Source organism: Alosa pseudoharengus, unplaced genomic scaffold, assembly GCF_046254945.1.
Source record: "Alosa pseudoharengus isolate Yale_2024_CS ecotype anadromous, Long Island Sound unplaced genomic scaffold, YU_APseudo_1.1 YU_APseudo_1.1_scf_19, whole genome shotgun sequence".
NCBI classification, from domain to species: Eukaryota; Metazoa; Chordata; class Actinopteri; order Clupeiformes; family Clupeidae; genus Alosa; species Alosa pseudoharengus.
In genome coordinates, this window is record NW_027468657.1 from 37,345,124 (window position 1) to 37,366,799 (window position 21,676).

The window sequence follows — 21,676 nt, forward strand, 5'->3', positions numbered from 1 at the left end:
TGGAAAACATTGGAAAGTTTATCATTTGCAATTCTTTCGCTCGGAAATTAAAATATGTACACAGTCTTGTACCTTTGCCTTTTTTCGATTTTCTGTTAGTTTTTAGTCACCCCATAGCTGGTCAGCCTAAATCAAGGCCTAAAACTCTTTTAAAAAGTTTTTTGAATGGACGTTGGATGGACAAGTGAATGGGAAACTTACTTTTGGAACCCACCGCAGAGGTGGGTAGTGACTGTTGAGTTCTATAAACTCTTTGCCAGACTGACCGGCAGAACAGATTCAAATTCGCTAAGAGGTTCGTCAAAAATGTTATGGGCTTGAAATTGCATACAATCGCTGACAGCACCTTTAAGTTGAACCTAAATTGGACTTGGGTTAGAGACAAGAGGAAGGCTGAGACAAGAGGACGGCTATTTCACATCAGACATAGATTGTGACACACATTTTCTTGGGTATTTTTCTGTTTTTATTTTTTTATTTACTTTGGACAAAATACCATAACAGTAACAATAAAGATTGTAGTGTTTCAAAAACAGCTAATATTGATCCCCATTGGGAAAAAGTCTGTCCACTCACATGCTGGTTTCTGATTTCTCATTCTTCCCCTTATGACAGAAGTTTTCCTATGAGGAGCGCATGGCTCGCCGATTGCTTGGGCCCAATAATGCTGCCGGCGTTTTTGAAGTGGAGAACTCATCTTATGCACAGCAAGAGCAGGTATTATCAATTGAAAGAAATATATCCTTTCTGAGCATTGGTAAGATTCCTTCAAACTGAGTATGGCATTATAATCATATCAAAAGTGCCCAAGTGTGATAGAACATGCTCACGGTACAAGCACACATACTGTAGGCACCGACATGAATGTGGCAAATACTTTAGAAATGTTCAACTGACAATAAACAGTGAATTTTATTGAGTGGCACTAACAAATAGAAGTGAATCATAATCTACACCAGGGATGGGCAACTGATGGCCCTCCTCCTCACTCAGTGCGGCCTGCGGATCAATTTTCAAATGTCATTAAAAAGCTGGTTTCGTTCCATGTGTTTTTTTACCACATTTGAACCGGATCCTTATTGTAATGATACGGTCCACTGACAGGGGCGCTTCCAATATATAAAATCCAGCGGAGTCAAGCCTTTTTTTCACTACAGCCAGCGAGAAAGAGATACAGAGAGCTATTAGCAGTTTATAAAGAAAAGATGGGAAACTGATCTTATCACAGAATTCAAAGTCAACGTATGTGTTTAGTAGGCTATGCGGGAGTGGGAGCCCTGGTAAAGATACACTAACAATAGAGCCTTTTTACCAGAGCCACTATTACCCATTATAGTGTAAAAAAGGTTTACTGTGAATGTGTAATATTTTTTTAATTATGTTAAAAATTGATTAATGAATAGAATCAATATTAAAATGCATTTGAGTATAGAAAATATTTAATTAATGCATGTTGGTTTTATAAACATTACAGACAGTACAGTGTTTTGCTGCTATATAAGAAAGCCTCAAAAATGCAGGTGACCAGAAAGTATGTTTGATAAGTTTTAAAATGACTGATCTGAAAAACTGAACTGGTGCTTTAAGCAGATACTATCTAATGAGGAGACACAGCACTCAAAAAACCCTCAAAAAAATGCATGGGGTTAGTTTGTAACGGCAAAATGGCAGTTGTCTACACCTATCCCACCCCTTCCGAGGCAAAACGTCGACATGTGAATACGTTGAGCCAATCATGTGGTGTGTTGAATACATTGAGCCAATAATGTGGTGTGTTGTGAAGACATCGTGCTAATCATGTGTTGTGATCTCGCCGCTGGAGCGTGAAGCCTTGCGCACGCGCATTTCTGCCGAAATACATGCCTGATAAGTGCCAAAAAAGCGTTGCAATATGGCTGCCGAGTGGAGGAACTTGCCTAAAATAACTTTGCTTTAAGGTGCTACCTGAGAAAGTAAGGGGGTGGAGCTATGGCAGAAGCAGGAAGTGAAGGAAAATTAAAGGAGCATTTCACCACTGGGAAGATGAATGTGTATTTAAATAAAGTCATTTATGTAGTAGAAATATGGAGTCATCATTGAAGTCAGTGCCTTCTTGACCGAGAAAAAGCCAAAAATGTATTTTTGGTTCATGTGGATTAAAGCCAACAACTCCCAGAATTCCCTGCCTTTCACTGCTCTTCACTCTACCAAGTAACTCCCCCAGGAAGTAGCCAAGGACACAGAGGGAGTCATTAAGGTCCTGTTCTACATATGGAAATTTTAAAAATCACCATTTTGCAAACCTTACCACCAGCACATCATCAGGCTACTTGTTCATACGAAAATCGCATTTTACATATGTCCATGTCAGATGTCCTGCAAATTGACAGCATAGGCTAGCATATCCGTCATTTAACTAATGTGCTACTAATTTGTGAGTAACGTTAGGCTACTGACCTTCAAGCTGATTTCGCGAGAGCACTGACACTGCCCCTGCTCCAGTCGGCCCGGGGTCTTCCTACTCGACAAGCAGGTCTTCGCACACCAGATCTTCAGAATCCCCATTTGCCATATCAGTTTCAAATTTACCATCCGCCATCGTCGTTACTTATCAGCTTTCTCTGCAGGACAAGAGCCTAGCCTAAGCCTAGCTCAGCTTCCAAAGAAAGATGGCGGACAGCCCGCATGACTATTAAGTCAAGTCAAGTCAAGTTTATTTATATAGCGCATTTCATACACAGAGGTCATTCAATGTGCTTTACATAAACAAAACCAAACAATAATAACAAATAAAAGCATAGAAGGGCAATATAGTCAAAGAATAGTTAAAAGGTAAAGATCATAATAAAAAGGAAACATAAAACAAGGTAAAATCATTTAAAAATAAAGAATAATTAGTAAGCAAAACAAAGGCAAAAGTAGTAAAAAAAGTAATAAAAGACAAAGTAGAATAATTATCAAGGCAGATTCAGAATTTGTTACTCGGCACAGTTAGCAGAAAGCATCTGAGAACAGTTTGGTCTTAAGTCTAGATTTAAAACTGGCTACAGTTGGGGCCTTTTTGATGTCATCCGAAAGTTGGTTCCACAGCTGAGCCGCATAGCAGCTAAAAGCTGCTTCACCATGTTTAGTTCTAACTGTAGGTTTTACTAGCAGGTTTTTCACCTGGGACCTGAGAGGACGAGAAGGTGTGTACTGCTGAAGCATGTCTGACAAGTATTTAGGTCCTGCTCCATTTACTGATTTATAAACAAGCAATAGTGCTTTAAAGTCAATTCTGTGACTTACTGGAAGCCAGTGCAAGGACTTAAGAATTGGAGTAATGTGGTTAGTTCTTTTAGTTTTTGTTAGAATCCTAGCTGCTGCATTTTGTATCACCTGAAGCTGTTTAATAGTCTTTTTAGGAAGGCCTGTGAACAGTCCATTGCAGTAATCAACCCTGCTGGAGATAAATGCATGAATGAGTTTTTCTAAGTCATATTTTGACATCAACCCTCTGAGTTTGGCAATATTTTTGAGGTGGTAAAAAGCTGATTTAGTTATCGCTTTCATGTGGCTGTTGAAATTTAGATCACTGTCAATTAATACACCAAGATTTTTAACAGTATCCTTTGCCTTCAACCCTTTTGTGCCAAGGAGAGTGGCAACCCTAAGTCTTTCCTCATTCTTACCAAATATAATTACTTCAGTTTTTTTCTTTGTTCAGCTGAAGAAAATTTTGAGACATCCAGGTGTTGATTTGTTCTATACACTGACACATAGATTCAAGAGGACCATAGTCGTTTGGTGATAGAGCTAAGTAAATTTGTGTGTCATCTGCATAGCTATGATATGAAATCAAATTATTTTGAATGATTTGTCCAAGTGGAAGCATATAGAGGTTGAATAATAGTGGCCCCAAGATTGACCCCTGGGGAACACCACAGGTCAAGGACGTTGGTGTTGAGGTACAGTTTCCGATGGCAACAAAGAAGCTCCTTTCTTGTAGATATGATTTTATCCAGCTGATAACTATGCCTGTAAATCCAACCCAGTGTTCTAGTCTGTGTAGTAAAATATTGTGATCAACAGTGTCAAATGCTGCACTAAGGTCCAGTAGCACTAGGACTGATGTTTTACCTGAATCTGTGTTGAGGCGTATGTCATTGGAAACTTTAATGAGAGCTGTTTCAGTGCTGTGATTTGCCCGAAAACCAGACTGAAAGTAATCAAAATACCCATTTGATGTTAGGAAGGTGGTTAATTGATTAAAGACTACTTTTTCAATAATTTTGCCAATAAAAGGTAGATTGGATATGGGCCTGTAATTGTTTAGCATGGAGGCATCCAGGTTATTCTTCTTGAGAAGTGGCTTTACAACAGCTGTTTTCAGTGACTTAGGAAAAGTGCCAGACAGCAGTGATACATTTACAATTTGAAGGACGTCCGCCGCTATGAGGTGAAAAACAGTTTTGAAGAAATTGGTAGGCAGAGTGTCTAAGACACATGTGGAAGAGCTGAGATTCTGTACCGTTTTTTCAAGTGTTTCGTAGTCTATCAAGCTGAACTCTGACATCATGTTTAGTTTCCCTCTGTTTGTTGCTGGAAGTTCAGGTTGTTGAATTTGTAATTGAGCAGATATGTCTGATTTTGTCAATTTTACCTTTAAAAAAGATGAAAACTCATTGCATTTATTAGTTGAGAGAAGTTCAGGCGCTAATTGTGAGGGGGGATTTGTTAACTTATCAACAGTTGAAAATAGAATACGAGTGTTATTTGAACTTCTATTGATAATGTTAGAAAAGAAAGACTGTCTTGCTTTGCATATTTCAGAGTTATATGTGCGGAGCATCTCTTTATGGATTTCATAGTGGATCTGAAGTTTGTATTTACGCCATTTTCTTTCAGTCTTCCTACACTCTCTTTTTAGAAGTTTAACTGCAGGATTTTGCCTCCATGGTGCTTTCTGTTTGTCCTTAACTTGCTTGAATTGTAATGGAGCAATGTCATCCATAATGTTTGCCATTTTTGCATTAAAGTGATCAAATAAGTCTTCAGAGTCTGACAGTTGTCTTGACTTTAGTGAAAGTGCTTGCTCAAAGAGAGCACTTGTCTGATCATTTATGATTCTCCTTTTTACCATCATAGCTGTGTTTTGAGTGTGTGGGGACATAGACACATCAAAGAACACGCAGAAATGATCAGATAAGGCCAGGTCTTTAACAGCTGTAGAGACATCGAGACCCTTTGTGATAACAAGGTCGAGGGTTTGGCCGAGAGAGTGTGTTGGCCCCTGTACATGCTGTGTTAGGGAGAAAGTATCGATTAGTGCAATGAATTCCTTGGCATAATTGTTTTCAGGATTATCCACATGCAAGTTTAGATCCCCTGATATAATAAGACAGTCAAACTCTATGCAAACAACTGATAGCAGTTCACTGAAGAAAAACATGTCGAAGCTCGTTCTGGTGAAGAGCAAAATTTAACTTTTTGGATGTCATACTACACACCATATATGGAGGAGAAATGGCACTGTGCATCACCCTAAAAATACCATACCAACAGTGAGGTTTGGAGGTAGAGGCATCATGGTGTGAGGTTGTTTTTCATCTCATGGTACTGGCAGACTTGGAACTATACTCTCATTCCAGCATAATAATCAAGGAACACCATGGGCGCAGCAGCACAATGATATCATGCAGCACCTGAAAATAGTCCCCGTAGGCTAACTTCCAGCAACAAGGTTGAGCTGCAGCAGACAAATTGGTTAGTGACTGGATTATTACGCCTGAATGAGAGTATACAGTAGTTCCATGTCAAATCAGCCTAGAAAATCGTCACATTTCATATTCCGTTGGTCTTATTACACTTTCTAACTTGAGAGGAGACAAATTTGAAATAGGAAAATTATCGGAAATCTTGATGCTAGCAGGCGAGATGCTAATGGTCTAATCTGATTCAATGATCTATGCTAGGCTGGAGCTAAAAGTGGTACTGCATAGGCGAAACTATGAATTTTTATACCCTTCCACATAAACAATAAATGTGTCATAATTCACCATGCATTGCTTGAAATGTTTTACATTTCACAGGTCATTGAATACCATGGTAATGATGATATTCACATGCCCATAATACATATTTGGCATAGCGCCACCAACTGGCAACAGAAAGAATGGCAATTACACTGATATCACATGATCAATTTTAACTACTCTTCTTAGATGGTTTGTCAAATTCATGTGAAATTTGGCAAACATGATGCCAAGATGTCGCTGATGTTAAATTGTGAAGGGATTTTTGATATGTTGTAATATGTTATGACTTTAATATCTCGCCACATAAACAGGAAATGTCACAGTGCATTGAATGAACGGTCTGAAACTTCTCAGGTTAATAGATATTATGATTATGATGATATCCAGACACCCAATGGGCCTGCCTGGCATAGCGCCACCACCTGGCCAAGCAGGAAATGTGCCAGAAATGGGCAATGCCTTAACTGATTGATCTGAACCTTTATAAAATATTGGATATCATTATTGTGATGATATTGACATGTGTAATAAGTATAAGTATATATACTCTTTTGATCCTGTGAGGGAAATTTGGTCTCTGCATTTATCCTAATCCATGAATTAGTGAAACACACTCAGCACACAGTGAACACACAGTGAGGTGAAGCACACACTAATCCCGGCGCAGTGAGCTGCCTGCAACAACAGCGGCGCTCGGGCAGTAAGGGGTTAGGTGCCTTGCTCAAGGGCACTTCAGTCCGAAGTGCTAACCAGTAGGCCACGGCTGCCCCCGTGATGATATTCACATGTGTAATTCACATGCCTAGCAAAGCGTCACCATCTGGCCAAGCAGGAAATGTGCCAAAAACGTTCATAGTCAGAGCCGAAATGTGAGAAATAGCCCTGGAAAAAATGTGGTAGGCATTTTTGAGGAAAAGTACTTCATGGGTTATTTCAATATGATTTTTAGGTGCTGAATCCATTTCTGCTGTATAACAAGATGTAAAATCCACTGTTTAGTTCTAAATAATAAAAACAAAATGGCTACCCAAAACTCTAAGTCAAGAAAGAAACAAGCAAAAAGTGGATGGTACAGTTAAAATCTTAAGTTGATTAAAACAATATTGTACATTTTATAGGTTCTTCAAACATACAAATGTTGCAAAATATAACAGTTATGAATATATCCTCAGTTCTTTAAAGGAAAACATGAGACGTTACCAGATCATGTGATGAACTGAACTAATATTTTCATAACAGTTAAGGAATGTTATATTTTTAGGTGAGTTCACTCAGTGTTAACCAATGGCAACACATACTGTATAGCCTACTGTGCCTCACTGGCGATAACGGACAATTATGTCTTGCACTAAACTACCATCAACTACAAACCTTGCAGAAGTTGAATACTGACATATAGGCTAGAGTCTTGTATACTGACATTCTAGTTTACTTGCCGCGAGCCGACAACACAGAGTAGGCAGGGTCCTTACGAGCTTTTAGTGTCTATACCAGGGGTGTCAAACATAAGGCCCGGGGGCCAGATCAGGCCCGCCAGCAGGTTTCATACGGCCTAAAGGAAATTAGAAAAAAAGATAGTCTTCAACAATGTGTAAGAAGCAATATCTCTATGATACATTGATTAAACCTAGCACTACAAATCATCCTCAGGAAGGAAGAGGCTAAAAGAACTGACATGGAAGTAGGTTATTTGAAGAGAGAAATGGCGTTATATATGACAGTAGCACATGATTTGTACTTGTTTGCTTATAAGTGGCTATGGAAAAGGAGTATATCAAACAACACTCATACCCATGCAGAAAAATGATAATGACCATGACAATAACGGCCCTCACGAGGTCTCATCCCAACAAATCTGGCCCACTATCTAATATGAGTTTGACACCCCTGGTCTAGACTGTCTTAGGCATGTCTGACATACAGTGGGCATCGCTTTCAAATCACCACTTCATTCGCGCATTACGAGGCGTGAAGCTGCGTGAAGCTTTAGTACCACTTTCAGCCACTGTGCGTCGCTCTGCCACTGTACATCGCTCTGCCTGCCGCCCCTTCTGAAAAAGCTCGATTTACCTCGATTTAGGCTACTTGGGTATGGCTTAAGGCTTGACTACACGGTGGTAACGGAAATCGAAATCGAAATTTGCTGTCTACATTATTGTCAGTGTTGGGTTAACGCAACTACGCAAATCAAAACAGTGGTGTGATAATTGAGCCAGTAGAGAAATAATTGTTCAGAATTAATCTGTAGCCTTGGGTAGGCTTCTGCGACGTTTTTAACAGGCTACGCTATAAAGGCTTAGACAACTATGACCCACGTTTTGGTTTCGTAAATTAATTTCCCCTACTTCTTGACTGCAATGTAGTCAATTGACTGCTTGACATGTCATTTTTATTTTTCTGTACAATAAACAAATACATCTGCTTTATGCCGCGGAATTACATTCATATTTGGAACTTATGCAAGGCATTGTTACACACTACGTTAGTGTTTCCCAAAACCATAGTAGCAACGTTCGCAACCACTATCGTAAAGTTGTGTAGTTACAACTACACCTCTCGACCTGTGGTAGAATGCTAGTAGAAGCATAGTTCCAGGGATCTTCATGTCAAAGACGTCACTGACACCAGTTATTTGTTTGCAAATTAATAATTATAAATATATTTAGGTTTCTAATTGATATTTACACTTCTAACCACCATACATAACTAAAAGTCAATTTGCAGTCATGTGCACGTAAGTAAGTCACACACCTGCAGATAATAATAAGGTGGTGCGCACTTTTTGACGAGTCAGCTGAGAATATGGAGGGGGGGGGGGGGTCCTTGTTAGTTTACGCAAACCAAGCCAAGAAGGCTGATTCTGATTTTGATAATATGATCTGCACAAAAGATAAACTTAGGTAAACAACATCAATATTGTCAATATTGTTGTCAAAATCTTAACCCAGATTCGAACTCTTGGACAGGGGACTGGTAACTGCTGTGCAACGGCGGCTGTCATCTGCCGGCCTTAACGCAATGCGCCACAGAAGTATGTGCAGGTGCCCGTTCACGTGCTACTAAACGTCATTAACCACCTTAGTCCAGACTACTGAAGTTTGGAAACTATCATGGTCCAAACTTACAGTACTATGTAAGTACGACAGTTTTGGGAAACAGTCGTAACTTACATGTTGGTTAGTTGAACGATGCATCCTGTAAAAAGCTAACCTCTGTAGTTGTACGGGAAACGCACCCCAGATCAGCTTGTAAGCCATTAGCAATCTGTTTATTTTATTTTATGAAGCCTACACAGTAGATCACATGCCACATTCTCACTTTCAATAGACATATGCAATAGCCATTGGTCAAGTATTGAGTATAAAGCAATTAAGATAGTACCCTATACAAAGAGTACTTCATTCGTAGTTAAAACGAATAGCATTTTGTAACTTGACAAAACACTGGATTAAATATCGTAGGCACAGGAGAAAACTTGTACATCCATTGGCCCGTGGGGAGATCACATGCCAGTTGTCTCTCCCTTCAGTGCTATGACTCGTTCGGCTGTGAGCTTGTTTCGCCAAAAAAAACTCTATTGCAGATATCAATGCGTCTTTGTTCATGGGTTTGGCCTCACAGCAGAGGCTTAGACAACTATGACCCACGTTTTGGTTTCGTAATTTGCCCAACTTATTGACTGCAATGTAGTCAATTGACTGCTTGACAGGTTATTTTCATTTTTCTGTATAATAAACAAATACATCTGCTTTATGCCGCAGAATTACGCACTTGGCCAGCCTATAGAACGGGCACATTTTGGAGAGAAAAGAGAATGTACGCACGCAAGAATCTGTAGGCTATTTGTGGCTGGTTACCAGCAAACAATGTTTAATGCATTAACTCAAGACGTCAAACATTTTCTAAACAATACAAACATAAAGGATGCAGCAGGCAGCAAATGTAGGAGTCATTTCCAGTGGAAGAACAAAATGCTGGATGAAGCCCAAAGATATGAAGGCATATCTGGCCAGTTGTTATTTTTTGAAGACGTAAATGGTTGGGCTATAGGCCTAGTTTGCAAGAAGGAGACATAAAGCGTGAGCATGCCACACTATCCACAGCTGTGGTAGGGGGGGGGTGGGGTAGGAGGATTAGCCTACTGTTAGCGCAGGATTTATATAAAATTCTTCAACAGAAGGCATGCCTCGGATGCAGGCTTGCCCAAAAAAAAGGCCTGTGTTTTCCGCAGCCTACAGTAAGTAGGTCTTAGTGAGTTAGGAGTCCTCTAGACTTCTTTTAAGCTGTCTCAGAGGTGGAAAGTTGCGTTCTTTGGGGGCAGGGCCGGATTAACAATTCATAGACCCTTGGGAACAAATGTCTGATGGCCCCCCCTGCCCCCCAGCCAACGTATATCGGGCGGTCAGTTAATAACTTAGGCCTATCGTGAAGATTTGAGGCCCGAGCGCATCTGTGAGGCCAAGCCTCACCAAGTAGCCCATTTGTTTACAACTAACATTACACTTAATTAAACTGCTTATAGGCTATGCTGAAATAGTTTCAACATTTTGAATATCAGTGTCGGGTGAATTAGGAAATGCCATGGCTGAAAGCTGCTTGGGATCCCCCCTGTCAAGCAATAACCATACAAGTTAAAAACAGATGACATGATGCGCGTCACTGACATAATGCGCAAATAATATAGCCTAGATATTCCAATATATTCGAATACATGTGTTTATTTTAGAGGGGATATTCGAACGTCATTTTTGAGCAATTTTGACATCCCTAGTCCACTGTAGGCTACGCCAATCGTCTATTAACACCTTCCACCTAACCCCGGTGAGTGGGGGTCGTTATAATGCGTGTGAAATAGCACCATTGAGTAGCCTATGCGAAATAGCCTTAAAATCGTTCCGGTGTTGTGTGCCTTCTGGTTTCTCCACCTACTGGTTTCCTTGCTCGTGCATGCGCTGCAGCAGTTGTCAGACATTCACAAACAAGTTGTTTTAGGCGGTTTGAAGTCGCTTTTCATACGCCATGAGCGCTCGGCTACATTACAGCTAGCCTACTCGGACAAAAGACATGTAAAAAAATATATGTTTTGAAAACTAGCATTAAACTGGATTCGATCCCGCAAAAGCAACACACGCGTGACTCTCTCCATCCTGATTCCCTACTCTTTGAGCCAACTAATATGTTACGCGAATCAATTAACTATTGTAGGCTACCATTAATTAATAACGTAAGCAACACCCAGTTAACATGTTGTCCAGGCTATCTGAAACAAGGGGTTGCCTCTCATCTACAACAACTGGTTACCTTGGGCTGCTACAGTTGTCAGTGCACTGTGCACAGTAGGCCTATGCTACTCTTTGTGGTTGATTAACTAAAAATAAAAGATGTATTTGATGATGATGTTATTGTAGGCCTAGTAGACCTACATTCTGAGAAATTAAATGGTACGAGAAACGATCTACATAGCGCACCAGACCGCGATGTCTTCAAGGGTTGAATGAAGGGAGTTTGCAAAAATTAGTGTATTTTTCAAGTCAATAAACATTCTTAATTTTCGAATGTCTTTGTCAGGGAACATCTGACTTTTAAAAACCATAGGCCTGGTAGTCGCTCAGACAAGGAGTTATAAGATAAAGGCAATACCATTTGTGTCACCTAATGCAGTTCAGTGAATTAGCAAGATACCATCAGAAGCCAACAATCATAAAGCACAGTGCGCACGCGCGCGCTCTCTTCCCTGCGCATGAAGCCGTCTGCGTGTTGTAGGCTAGATTTGCATGAGTTCTTTCTATCTGCTTTACTTTTGTGAGTTGCGACCACCTAGGCTATGTTATAGACGTTCTATGAGGTACCAGTGTTTAGCTGTGTCACAAAACAATAAGCTTTGTCAGACTACTTTTAAAATGATATTCAGGGCTATATACATTTTAAACATTCGGGGCTGAAGACCCGACAAAGCCTTGCGTTAATTCTTCAGGTGGGAAGTGTCAGGAATTTTCATACGAGAGACGCTCTCATTGGTGGTTAGTATATGGAGTAGGGAATTGACAGCAACATATCCAATCACATTATGAGAGATGCTGAATTTAACATAAACTGCGATGTTTGATTTTAAATTAATGTAAATTTAGCCGGGGCTGTAAGCTGGCACACGTGGGTGCTCAATGTTTTCAGTGGGTGCCCGAGAGACGGAGCACCCACGGTATCGGCGCTTATGACAAGCGTATCTCGCGGTTGCATCCATTACAAACAAACATGCAATGTGAACGTCTGGGATTGGGGAGAGCACTAAACGTCAAAGCCTTTAAATGAAAAACACTCTTTAATAATAAAAAAAATAAACGCTAATGAAGTAAACTTTTGACCATCAAAAATCGTTTATCGCCTGTAACTCCGTGATAACAGGACGTAACAGGAAGGCATTTGGCTGAACAACGGAGGTTAACTCTTTCCCGACAGCCCATAGAGAAATTAGTACGTACGTACTGATGACGGAAATTAATAAAAGTATAATTTTTCTTCACTGAAACCCCGCGAAAACGTCTTTGTATGTCAATGAGTGTCTAAGCCTATCAAATAAATGGGTTTTCCTTGGATATGTGTTGAATTTTTGCTATTGGTTAGATTTTATATTTTGTGATTGGTTGTCAAGCGCCGATCGCGATATTTCAACATGGCGAGTAATGACAATCGACCGAGGTTCAGTGGTAGTAATGACATACTGTTCATCTTTTTTTTAAAGTACATATGCCCATGTTGTCTAGTGATATGAAACTGTGTGGTGTGAGAGGGTAGGGGCCAAATCTGTAGTGTAACTCCGTGTGGGAGGTATCTGAATCTGTTGGGTCATTTTCAGCAACACTGACTCTGTTGGGTCATTTTAACTGTTCATTTGTTTTAACAGTCTAAACTGTGTTAACATGATTATTACACATTGACCAAAAAAAAAAACATGATTATTAACCAAAATAATATGTATGAGATGAAATTGTAAGTTATTTTTTTGATACAAATGTGATATTGCAACTAATTTTGATAATAAAACTATATAATGGTTATTTAGGCTCGTCTGTATACATCATTTCAAAATGAGTTATTTAGAGTTCCTTTCACCCAATTGCTACCAAACTTGGTATTTATTTAGCCAACAGGTAAATGCAACTTTCTGCTATTTCACTTTTTTTATAACATGTTGTGTTGAAACTGTAGAACTTCACAAACTCAAAAAATGTGCCCGGAATATGCAAATGGTATGCTAATTTATGCTAATTAGCATATATAAATAATACATAATTGTCATGTCAAACATATATTTCTGTAGCCTAACTATCTGGCTTAAGAGAAAATGGACTGTTTCTTTGAGATATGCTTAGGTCACCCACAGCAGAATGAAATATCAAAGGAGTAATTTTTGGCCTATTTTGGCCCTGTCGGGAAAGAGTTAATATGCTCTATATTTTGTCCAAATGATGTCTGTCTATCATCGTTGCACTCGGAGAAAACCAGAATGTTTAATTTGTCCTGCGTTTCTTCTACGGCTGCAAACGGGATTCACTCGCCGTTGACCAAATATTGCTTTATTAGGGCAGGGCAGGCATAATACTGGCTATTAAATTATTTCTAAACCAGTCTGCTAAAGTCTGTAGTGAAGTCTGTGTAGGGTTTTCCAGCTCCATTTCTTTTTACGAGACACCCTGCTCACTTGAGACCTCTGCCGTTTGTTGCAGCGTCGTTGCAGCGTCACTGGAAAAATACAAATTAAATTTGCGTGATGCCGCGTGATCCCGCGCGCGGACCGCGAGGGAAGCTGGCCAAGTCGAAGCACTGCCTACTGTAGAACTGCAGCATCATGCTATGCAGGTGCTGGTGTGAGGCATGAAGTGCGTGAAGTTGAAAGCACAGATCAGCCTACCAATGCAGGCTATAAATGTGGGCAAAGGTATCACACAAAGCCCAGCTTGCACTTAGACAGATATGTTCAATAGAGTCGCACCTCCAAGATGCTGCAACACAGCCCTTAAGTGATGGGGCCTGTAGCCTGATGCCTTTTATGGTGAAGCAATAGCCTCCACAAGTCAGTGTGCTTTGACAGTGCATGGCCCACTGCTTGACCCTAAAACAGATAAACAGATCTTTCTAGACATAAAGTGTGTAGCCACAGCTTGTTCTGCCTTTTGGACAGAAGGCAGGCTCAATGACTGCTTCTAAAGGGTGAGGTCAACACTTTAGGTTGGTAAAAAGGATTTGGATACTGGAGCATGAGAGGGGCATAGAGACTCCTGCTGGCATTCTTTGATGCTGCCATATTCTGCCACAATAAAGTATCTGCTGTAAAACACCCTCAGTCTGTCTTGTGCAGGAATTGGGTAGATGGCATGTTTCATTGTGGTTTGTTGCATTATTTCCTGTCTCAGAATAGGAGTGCAATGAGGAGGCACTACCATGGGTAGAATTATTGTGGAAGTTAGGGGTGAATAAACTGTAGCCTTTTGCAATCATTTGGCGTGCATGTGGGGTCACATCTTGTGAGTGAACTCCAGAAAGGCCAGGTGTGGATACTCATGCTTCGTAAAGCAAGGCCCGAAGAAGCAGCTATCCATCCTGGTGTCGTCCACAGGTAGTGGTGCTTTACTACACTTCTGATTTGAATCCGCAGATTTCAATTCCAAACCATATTTTTAAAGGTTGTTTCCCTAAAATATTTTTTCCTCACATTCTGAAACACTTCAGTAGCACTTACCTACATCAAACTCTCCAGATTTATTCCTATCTATATCAGAGACTTTCTAATGAGGAGACACAGCACTCATAGAATCTCCCATAGAAATGTGTAGGGTTAGTTCATAACGCAAAAAAATGGCAGTTGTCTACACATATTCCGCCCCTTCCGCCGCCATGTGAATACATTGTGCCAATCATGTGGTATGTTCTGATTACATCGTGGCAATCATGTGTTGTGATCTCGCATTTGGAGCGAGGTTGGTGTCGTGAAACCTTGCGCACGCGCAGTTCTGCCCGAAATAGATGCCTGATAAGTGTCCTAGAAGCGTTGCAATATTACAGTATGTTATGTGGAGGGACTTCGCCTATATTCTGAAAGCTTTTACAGCGGGTTTTGTTTATATATTATAGCTTGAATAATATCAAATTTTATGTTATGCCAAAAATCGATATTTTAAGACTACTGACAGCATATTTTGATTTAAGCCCACCATACACGGCCGGCGACTCGACTGTCACACGCAACGGTGGAATTGTGTTTGCTTTACTATTAACACTACTGGCGACTGATCGATTCAGTGGAGATACACTGACAGCTGTTTTTCTATTATGACATATCAAAATCACCCTGAAATATAGAAAGGGGTCTATTAGAGCGAACGTCGGATGTCGTTCCACTTGCCGTATGCGTTGCCCCATTTACTTCAATAGATTCTATTAAATTTTGCCGGTCGCCTGCCATAAATCACCGTTGTGTGGGCCTTTAATGAATGATGAAAAGTGGTATCCAAAATTATCCTAGTAAAATGATTGTATCTAATGTCAACAAAATGAAACATTCATTTTGAAGTTGTCTTCATCCAGTGTTCAGATTTCAGTTTTTGGAAATGTATGCAAATTAGTGCATATATACATAGAGAATACATAACATTTAAGAAAACTTGCAATACAAAAGTTACTTGTGTTAATGTAAGTAACAAACTAGGAAAGTTTCATGGTATTAGTAAAAAATGTTGACCAATACACGTATTGTTTCAATAACAATTGTGAAAAACTGAGACCCTTATCTCAATGTTATACAGTGGATTCATATTCAGAAGACATTGAACTTTCAAAAAATCATGTATGATAACTTTTCCTCAAAAATGCCTACAGGGTTACAGAATTTTTCATTTATGGCCCGGACTATCTTTGACTGATTGATCTGAAATTTTACAAAATGGAAGTTATTAACAAAATATTAGTTAATATATATCTGATGATATCCACATGCCCAAACTGCCAACTTAGTCTAGCACCACCACCTGACCAAACAAGAAGTGTGCCAGACATTGAGAACGCATTGGTTGGAAATTTAAAAAAAATTGGGTAAATTATTATTATGATCATATTTACATGCCTAATTAATCTGTGTTGTATAGCGCCACCAACTGGCAATAGAAGGATTTGGTAACGCTTTAGAATAACATGTGCTTTAGGTATTAACAGTGCATAATAAGCAGTTAACAATTCATTACTAACAATTAGTTAACTGTTGTTATCCTTTAATAACATTAACTAACTGTTAACATCCAGCTTGTAAGTGTTAATAAGCAGCCTTTTAAGTTACTTACAAGCATATTTGTTAACAGTTGTAAGTGTTAACAAGCAGCTTGTTAATGCTTGTTAATGGTGTATAAGACAAAGAGATGGATAACTAATACGCTTATAAGACCTTTCTTACCTATTTGTAGTAAATTTTGCAGCCCCCCAATCTAAAGCGAGGACCATGTAGCCTATAGCTCCACAAGCCCGACCATCTATCTCTACCTACTGTATCTATCTAGCTTGGTTTAGCTGTAAGAAATGCACGTTCAAAATTGCTGCAGCGAGCAGGAATCAACCCGGGTCTCCTGCGTCATAGAGTGACATGTTACTAACAGAGCTACATTCTTATCTGTCTTCCTGAAGAAAATGTTCATATTGATTCTATATTCCGTAATGTTCTATATCATACCAGCTATGCTTTTTACAAATATGTCTCTGATGGAAAAGTGGTGAACGCATAAAACAGTTTGTCAGATAAGATATTATGCCAGCTTTGTATATAGTTTGGTTACCTAGCAACCGAGGCTTAAAGATGACAAGTGGGTGCGTTCAAAGTCGCAAACATAGGCGAACGTTCGCAATCGATTTGAAACATGTTTCAGTTTGCCTTGAACAGAGGCGAACATTCGAGGTATGTTGCTGCATTAATTAAACACCACTTTTCCATCAGAAACATATTTGTAAAAATCATACCTGGTATGATAATGAACATCATCAGAATATCGAATAAAGGGGCCTGTGCTTACTGCCCAGCACTGTGGAGCTCAATTGCCATTTGCCATAGAATACAAAATTGGCAGGTCCGCCATTGGCGCCCTGTGCTTTTCACAGATGAGAGCAGGTTCACCCTGAGCACATGTGACAGATGTGAAAGGGTCTGGAGATGTTGTGGAGAACATTTTGCTGCCTGCAACATCATTCAGCATGACCGATTTGGTGGTGGGTCAGTGATGGTCTGGGGAGGCATACCCTTGGAGGGACGCACAGACCTCTATGGGCAAGTCAACGGCACCCTCACTGCTCTAAGGTATCGGGATGAATCTTCAGACCCATTGTCTGACCCTGTACTGGTGCAGAGGCCCCTGGGTTCCCCCTGGTGCACAACAATGGCCGGCCACATGTGGCGAGAGTGTGCAGGCAGTTCCTGGAGGATGAAGGAATTGATAGCATTGACTGTCCCCCACACTCCCCTGACTTAAATCCAGTAGAACAACTCTTGGACATTGTGTTTTGGTCCATCCAACACCGGCAGGTTGCACCACAGACTGTCAAGGAGCTCAATGATGGCCGTGTCCACATCTGGGAGCAGACCCTCAGGACACCATCCGCCGTCTCATTGTCAACCATGTGGGGTCCATACGAACTACTGAGAACCATTTTGAGTTGCTGCAATGAAATTTAGGCAAAATGGACTAGCCTGTGGCATCATTTTTTTTCACTTTTTTCATTGATTTTCGTTGGGGTCTTTAAATTCAGCCCTCTGTAGGTTGATCATTTTCATTACCAAAAAATAATGTGTCATACCCAGTACACATTACCCAGTATACTGTAGATATCCAGCATGAGTTTTTTCCCCATTGAGATCTGATGTGTTTTCAAAGTGTTCCTTTCATTTTTTTGAGCAGTGTATATACATTTTTCTGCTAGTGTTAGTGAATGTGTGTGTGTTGTCTGTATGCTACTGAGACCTTGAATTTCCCCTGGGGATCAATAAAGTATCTATCTATCTATCTATATAGTATATAGTTCAATATAATACAGTTTTCTACAGTATATTACTTCATATGATTATGTTTTCATCCAAATATACAAGTAGTAAGATATAAACTATCTTTATATTTAACAAAATCTGAACACAGCAGACAGTACTTGTCAACAAATTAGAGCATTTACTGAGTATGACAAAGTATGGCAAATTATTCTTGTTTTGTTATTTATTGAAAAACAGCGTGTGTTAGAGAGGGATATGGCAAACTTCACATGGAACATCCATTTTCAATGTAAACAAAAATGTTGTTAGGCCTACATTTAGCCAACACAGCTTTACAATTTCATGGCACTCTTTTCATTCCTTCCTATGGGTTCCTTTCAGAGGTCCATATGAACACACACACACACACACACCCTGCTTTACTTTGAGGTTGGCTATGACAGCGGCTCTAGCAGCTCCGGTGTAGCCTACTTTTAGTTATCTTTGTGCATGGTGTTGTAGTGGCGACGTAAGTTGAAATCTTTCAAGGCTGATTTTGTTTTTAAGCATAGCCTACTAAACAAATAGGTAACACTTTAATAAGGTGTCATAATAAATAGCAAACTAGTCATTACCTAACCCTTTGTTAATATGTTAATTGTTACTAAAATATCTATTTGGCACAAATTAATAGTTTTTTCATCATTAATTAAATATTAGTTGTTTACATAAAATCTGTATGTTAATGTTTTAACATATAGAAAACAATCTATTAACTAATATTGTATTAATATTTGTTAATAGTTAACTAAATGTCTTTTTGGCACTAATTAACAGTTATTTTGTACATCATTTAAATGTTAAATGTTTATTTACAAACTATATGTTAATATAAAAGTTAATGACATATTATTATTTAACTAATTGTTATTAAACTGTTCTTCTGCCTATCCCAATATGAACCTTTCCCCATAGGACCCTTACAATAAAGTTGGTTAAGCCAAAGTCCTTTTAGGCAAGTCCCTTCACTCGGTGGCCATATTGCAACGCTTTTTGGGCACTTGTCGGGCATCTATTTTAGGCAGAAATGTGCGTGCACAAGGCTTCACGACACCAATCTTGCTCCAGCGGCGAGATCACAACACATGATTGGCACGATGTCTTCACAACACACCAAATGATTGGCTCAATGTATTCACATGTCGACGTTTTGCCGCGGAAGGGGTGTGATAAGTGTTACAAACTAACCTCATTCATTTCTATGGAGGATTTTTTGAGTGATGTCTCTCCTCATTAGAAAGTCTCTGGTTAAGCTTAATTAATATATTAGTAATATATAGCTATAAGCGTGGGGCCCTGTGAAAAGGTAGCCCCTCCTTTTCCCCAACTCGCCTGACATTCCCCGCGACATTTAAACTGACTACCTTCTCCTACACGATCAAACACGCTTACACGCACACACGCACTTAGTTTCAAATGTTTGTAATTACACGCGGTGCCGGCAACCGCGACGCAATTCATTCATGCGCGATCGTTATTTACACATCTTTTTGTTACTCACCCAACATCTGCAAACATCATAGCGAACGACGTGGTACCCGTCGATTCTGCTCCATAACCGATTGCATTCCGTTAGTCCATACATTGTGCACACAAACATTAACAATACACTGATAGCTCTTACTTACACTTCCTGGTCCTACATCACTTTGTTTCCCCAAGGAACACGATCCCCAGGGCAATGGCTATTTTATTCCCTGTTTGGGACAGGGAAAGTGTTGTTTTGAGTGGGGGGAAATTATTGTTGCAGTATAAAGTGATTATCTGCACTGTAGTGTAATTATTATTTAATTATACATATATTCAAATGTTATTATTGTATAATATGGAAACTAGGTTGGATTATGTTCCATGTATGTCTGTGATCTATTTATAAGGGATGATCATCGTACAGAGAATATTACCCTGTTATATTGGTATCTACCAATTAGATGTGATAGACGGCTGTATTTAAAGCGAGGGATTTTTGCCCTCAGGGTGGGAGTCTGGAGAGTATCAGCTTGCTGAGAGGTTGGATACAGAGTATTGGTGAATCTGCGAATTGTGCTTGAATTGAGAAACCGGTTGGTTGATTTTTTTTGTTTATTTTTCGGAAAAGTATTTTTTGTTGGCATTGTGCCGGAACACGTTTTTTATAGCACTGTAAATAAATCTGCACTTTTCACCACAATCCACGTTTGCTGTTTGCTGTGTCTTCACCCCATCACCGCCCAACCTCAGTGTGTCCTTGTCACCACCATCCTGTGTGGACGTGGGTTGCAAGGCCCATTTTTCACAGTTGGTGTCAGAAGTGGGATAGTGGCGCCCCCTGGGACACAGAGGAAGAGGCCGGGAAGACGGGTCCAGCTACGGCAGGCGATGTCGTACAGACGGCTGGCCAATGAGGACCTGCAGGAGCAGGAGGAAGAAGGAGCCGGGGGAGGAGAGCCGGCGGTTGACTCTGCTGTGACACCAGATCTTGCAGCTCTGTATAGCCTCATACAGAAGTCCCTGCAGACCCAGGATCGCGAGTCACTGAAGCAGGAGCAGAGATGGCGAAGCGTGCAGGTGCAGCTCAACAGTTTTCGTGATGAGCTGGAGCAGAGAGGTGACTGAGGCGGAGCGCCTCTGCCAGCAGCCCCACCGGCACCAGCAGCGCCGCCAGCAGATCCGCCGATGCCTGCTGCACCACCGGTGGCACCGTTTCCAGCAACATGGTCCAGAGCAGCCGTACCAAGGCTAGAGGAAGGTGATGACGTGGAGCAGTACTTGACCACCTTTGAGAGACTGGCTACAGCCTACAGGTGGCCCCAAGCAGACTGGGCTATATTCCTGGTGCCGTATCTGACCGGTAGGGCACGGGCTGCGTATGTAGCCATGGATCCGTACGATGCGGTGGATTACCTCAAGGTGAAGGATGCTATCTTGGCAAAGTACGAGATATGTGCAGAAGTGTACCGGCAGAGGTTCAGAGACCCGAACCTGCATCCGGGGGAGACCCCGAGAGAGTTTTATAACCGGCTAAAGGACTTGTACAGCAAGTGGATTAAGCCGGCCGAAAAGACTGTTGAGGAGATTGGGGAGATCCTCATTTTGGAGCAGTTCCTGCGCTCCCTGTCTCCAGATGTGCGGGTGTGGGTCAAGGAGCACGACCCACACACAGGACACAAAGCAGCAGAGCTTGTGGACTCTTTTCTTGCTGCTCGCCATGGACCAAAGGACTTCCGCCAACAAGGCTCCAGCAGACCAGTGTCCAAAAGTAGGTCTGTGGGGTATGGGAGTGGAGTTGGTCCTAGATATAGCGAGCAGAATAGGGGTCCAAGCACCAGACATTACCCACCACAGCACAATGCTCCCACCAGACCTACCAGCCCACCTACATCCACACCCGCCATGAGTAGGGACAGCTATGTATGTCATTATTGTGGTAAGCCAGGACACCTTATTAGAGAATGCCCTGTCAAAAGAGCAAAGAGCTCTGTGTGTTCCATCCCTGGGCCCATTAAAGACCAGGTGTATGTTGGCAAGGTACAGACCATAGATGTCACCGTAAATGGCAGGCCAGCAAGAGCTCTTCTTGACACAGGCAGCACCCAGACTCTCGTGCAACCCCACCTGGTGGATCAGCCCGAAACGCTGACAGGGG

At 40.8% G+C, this 21,676-nt stretch overlaps 1 protein-coding gene across 2 annotated transcripts in view; it reads left to right on the forward strand.

The window, feature by feature from the left end:
• myot (myotilin) overlaps window positions 1–21,676 on the forward strand; it is a 215,740-nt gene that overhangs the window by 129,456 nt on the left and 64,608 nt on the right. The window contains exon 11 of one of the 2 annotated variants that reach the window (XM_076292652.1): window positions 619–717. In XM_076292652.1, the coding sequence (XP_076148767.1) occupies window positions 619–717 (99 nt within the window). Of the gene's footprint in view, window positions 1–615; window positions 718–21,676 lie in introns of both variants that reach the window. The other variant, XM_076292651.1, reaches the window with a different exon arrangement.